The 4916-nt window shown below is 34.9% G+C and overlaps 2 protein-coding genes across 2 annotated transcripts in view; both read left to right on the top strand.

The window, feature by feature from the left end:
• Positions 1–5: 5 nt before the first annotated feature.
• LOC106535492 (glycogen phosphorylase, liver form) overlaps positions 6–4916 on the top strand; it is a gene marked incomplete in the record, with an annotated part of 52280 nt that continues 47369 nt past the window's right edge. Inside the window, 1 exon segment of the mRNA XM_014032503.1 lies at positions 6–45.
• LOC106535495 (zinc transporter 2) overlaps positions 38–4916 on the top strand; it is an 11769-nt gene continuing 6890 nt past the window's right edge. Inside the window, exons 1-2 of the mRNA XM_014032505.1 lie at positions 38–1381; positions 3183–3329. Coding sequence (XP_013887959.1) covers positions 1186–1381; positions 3183–3329 — 343 coding nt within the window. The 5' untranslated portion in view covers positions 38–1185. The remainder of the gene's footprint in view (positions 1382–3182; positions 3330–4916) is intronic.

Below are 4916 nucleotides of genomic sequence, written 5' to 3'. Positions count from 1 at the left end.
CACACACACACACACACACACACACACACACACACACACACACACACACACACAATGTTTAAATGTGTCAAAACAGGAAAAAAGTTTGGATTGTTGGTTATTTTATTAAACATGAGGAAAAACAGCATCAGTTCAGGTCACTTATCAGGCCCCAGTTATAATTTTACACAGGGGGGGGGGGCTGTTTAGTTGTTGCCTGACTTGATTTAATGATAAATATGTTTCCAACTGATGGGATCTTTTTATTTCATTATGTAAATTCAGGTGTGTTTCAAGCAGAGCTTTTAAGAATATAAACTTAATTTGTTTAGATTATATTTCTAACTTGATGTTTAAATGTTGTATATTAAATTATTTTGACTTCATTTGGATGTATTTTGTACAAATCTGGATTTGTTGGTCGTACTGCTTTTGTTAGACATAGAAAATAATGAATTTATACATTTGGACAGTCTGAGTGTGTAATGTATTTAAAAAGTGCCAGAGGTTMTACTTGATGGACCTGAGGTGCCTGATGGATTAGTTTTTTTAATTTTTTTACTGTATTAATAGATAATACAGCCTAGTACTGATATGTATACCATGTACATGTGGGAATCAKACAGTACTATGAAGTGGCCAGTATGTACCAGCTACTTATTGTATATGTAGTGTATATACAGGCACTCTGTGTACAAATTGCATGGGTACTTATCGTGTATGTAGATACATACCAGATATTTGCCGAGTACATCTTGATACTTGATGCATAAATGCCTAGCGTGTAGTGGGTACTTTGAGTATATATACTAGGTACTTGTCTGATGTGTATTTCTAGTACTATACAGACTGTGTAGCAGTTAACAGTTGAGACCAGGTGCTTCCATTTTTCCCCCTTTTTTTTTGAGAAAAAAAGCTGTGTTATAGTTTATTTTTTCCCTAAATATAAATAAATTACCTTTCTTTTCACTTTTAAATGTTGCCAAATTGTGTCACATCAAAGCAACAAATGTTTGATTAAATAAACTCAAGTTATTCTGGAAATGTCTTGATTTTTGTCGTTAAGTTCTTGTGCAGGTGAGCAGAACATGTGAGCTTGTTCAGCTGTTATCGTCTGGTGTTCAGCTCCACCTCTGACAGATAACATTTGGTACGACAGGTGGTAAGTTTTCACACTGTAAAACTGGTTAGCCTGAAGAAGTCAGGATGGATTCAGAGAAACAGCATCTTATTGAGATGCACTCTGACTCAGAGGATAGTGGGGACACTGTGTGCACGTCTGAGCTCTGCCAGGAGAAACACAACATGTCAAGAGCTGAAACTGAAGCCAGACGTGTGGCCAGGAGGAAGCTCTTAGTGGCCTGTGTGGTCAGCCTCGTCTTCATGACAGGAGAGGTGATTGGTAAGATCTAACACACATTTACAGATGTATTCTACACCTCTTACATTTGTCATAAAGTTTATCACACATCATTGAAATTCTCTAACTTCTTTATAGTAGTAGCAGTAGTAGTAGTAGTAGTAGTAGTTCTTTATTTATTTCATTTGTAACACAGATTAACAAAGGACAAAAACATGCAATCAGAATAACATCAAATAAAATGAAAGGCAGCAGAAGAAGAATAAATCTTATATCTGCCCCTTTTTTATAACCAAAATTTGTTCAAAAGAAAAGTAAAAATACAACAAAACAAAAAACAACTTAAAACACTTAAAAATGAAATAAAAATAAAAAGACAACAATTAAAAAACAATTAGCATAAATTCACTTATAATTCTCCATATTTCTTCAGAAAACTAGTCTTTATCATTCTCTTCAATATATCTGTCATTTTTAACCTCATCTTCCATGCTGTTCCATAATCTTAATCCCTGGATTAAAGTGGATCTCTCCTTCAGGCTCGAATGAACCCAAGGTTTCATAAACATTTCAATTCCTTTAAGATAATAACAGCTCTGTCTTTTAACTAAATTTACCTGAATGTTGGAAGGTAACACACCTTTATGAGCTCTGTACATTAATATTAAAATATAATCAACCAAATCATAAAAATTTAATGATTTCAAATCATGAAACAATATATTTGATGGATGGCTGTAATTTTTTCTAGTAATAATTCTTATAGCTCTTTGCTGTAAAATAAAAATAGGATTTATGATAGTTTTACAAGCTTTACCCCAGACTTCAATACAGTAAATTAAATGTGGAACAATTATAGCRTTATACAACATAAACAGTGATTTATCATTGAACAGTTCTCTTACTTTGTACAGGACTCTAATTGATCTGGCCTTTTTGTTTTTAAACCATTTATATGATGTTTACATGTCAGTTTTTCATCAATAATGACACCTAGAAACTTCACTTCACTGACTTTACAGTTCTCTACATCATCAAATTTAAATCTATAGTTCTCTTATTGTTACAGAAAATCATTTAAATTGTCTTTTCCAAGTTTAATGACAATTTAAGTTGAAACCAACTTTCTATTTTCATAAATATCATTACCAGAACAAAATAATGTTGCATCATCAGCAAATAGAACACACCCAAAAAGATCTGATACATTTACCAAATCGTTCCCATACAAAATAAATAACTTCGGTCCGAGAATGGAACCCTGAGGCACTCCACATGAGATGTTACAAAACTCAKATCTTACATTATTTATTTCTRCAAATTGTTTTCTATTTTCTAAATAACTAGATACCCACTGTGATGCAGGTCCTCTAATACCATATTTATTTAACTTTTCAAAAAGAATACTGTGGTTAATAGTATCAAACGCTTTTTTTAAATCAACAAAAATACTGACAGTATTTAGTATATATTAGTATATTTAGTGAGTATCAGTAGTACTGAGAGTCTCTCTTTATACCCAGTCTTCTTGTTATTGAACCTGATTAGGTACTAAATGCTCCTCCAGCTGTTTGTTGCCATCAACTTCAAAATGACTGTTTTTTCATAAAATGGTGCAATTTCTTTGTTTAAACATTAACTATGTTKTCTAATATGAATAAGTATTTTTGGAAATATGATTGTAACTAAGAGTAGCCTGTTGTACACACCTTTCGTTCTGTGTTGACTTGTGTAAATGTATCAGTTTGAACAGTTTTTCTGTGTATGTACCATTTTAAAAAAGTCCTGATGTCCCAACAGACACCTTTGAGCTGAGGTAAAAACTTGACCGTTTCCTCTGCAGGTGGATATGCTGCCCACAGTCTGGCCATCATGACGGACGCAGCTCATCTTCTGACTGACTTCAGCAGCATCGTCATCAGCATTTTCTCTCTGCTCGTCTCATCCAGGCCGCAGACAGAAACCATGACTTTTGGATGGCTCAGAGCAGGTGGGAACAAACTGTAAAGGCATAGATTTCCTTTTGTCTGTTGTCTTTATACTAAATATACCTCATGTTGAGAAATCAAGTTGTTGCCCCYTGAAAGTGGACATATTTTATATCCTTCCTTTTCACATTTAAACCCTTCTGTTGAGTCTTTATAAAGTGGAACTGCAATGCTTTGGTCTGAAATTCTCCTTATTCTAACTTTACCAGCCCATGTTTCATCACTTTTCTGATGTGTAAAATGCAGAGAATTAATTTCCTCACCAGAGAATCAATAGTGTGTAAAAAAACAAATATAAAATAAACAYGTGTCTTAAAGCARCTGSATTTGATACTGCTCCTTTAAGATGCTTCAAGCCCCGCCCCCCTCTGGCTTCCAGACCGATCCACTCCGGTTTGAGAGGGGGGGTTAACGTTTTTTTTACAATTTAATTAAAAGATGTCAACAACAGAAGACTTGTCCATCCAGCCTTAYATACTGGAACCAGAGTCTGACCCAGAAACAGTCTGACTCAGAATGACAGRATTAAGATGAGGTAATTGTAGTTGGTAAGTCTAGACCTTATTTGGCAGTTCCTTCACAGATAATTTGATGTAACAGACTCAGAAAACATCATAGAAAATAAAGAAAACTGAACGGAATGAAAAATATAACCCAAAGATATCTTTACAGCACCATGAAGAGACTAAAATCTAAACGTTTCTTCCTCTTAGAGACTCCAAGTCCATAACAAAATGTATTTAACAGCTAACAAAGTGGATTTTGTTGGATATGTCCCCTTTAAATGTTATAAACAATCTCAAATGACAAGATGTAACACTCAGGGTTTGTGTTCAGAATGACTCAAAGTTTAAATCTGAGTCAGAGTTTGAGCTGTGTTTGTGTTGAATAATGTGCATTAGCTGTGGCAGACATAAATTAGACTGAATCTGAATGTTTGTCATGTGATATTATATAATGTGTTATAATTCTTGGGATTACATTGAAAATTATCCTGTTGTTCATGAGATATTTTGCTAACAGGACTACAGTTGATCATAGAGACATTGAAGCATTTGTTTGAAGTTTACAGATAAACTAAAATCTCTCTTAGTTAAGTGTTTTAGTTACTTTTGRTTGCAGAAGGCCTACAGTTTGTTTGGGACAACCATCAGAGTTGGGTTGTTTGAAGTATTTGGGTCATCCACTCCTGGGAGGATGAACCCTTTTGGGTTTTTCACATTTTGCCCACTGCAGAAGACAATGTTTGTGTGTATTCTGCATTTGTTACCTTTTTAGGACTGCTTCGGGCGTACACACCTGTCTTGTCAAGACCAGTAGTCCTTGTGGGGAACAAAGACTGGTCCTAATGTGGTGGAACTCCATTTTTGGGTTGGGGGATAGGTTCAGGGCCAAGGTGTGTGAATGGAGTTTGTATCAGGGTTAGGATAAGGTATGAGGGAGGAGTTAGATATAAGCTATAAGTCAGGGTAATGATATTGAAATGAATGGAAGTCGCTGAAGGGTCCTAATAAGGATAGCACTATGAAAGTGTGTGTGTGTGTGTGTGTGTGTGTGTGTGTGTGTGTGTGTGTGTGTGTGTGTGTGTG

This window comes from Austrofundulus limnaeus, unplaced genomic scaffold (genome assembly GCF_001266775.1).
Source record: "Austrofundulus limnaeus strain Quisiro unplaced genomic scaffold, Austrofundulus_limnaeus-1.0 Scaffold1471, whole genome shotgun sequence".
NCBI lineage: Eukaryota > Metazoa > Chordata > Actinopteri > Cyprinodontiformes > Rivulidae > Austrofundulus > Austrofundulus limnaeus.
This window is presented reverse-complemented; position numbering and strand designations above follow the sequence as displayed.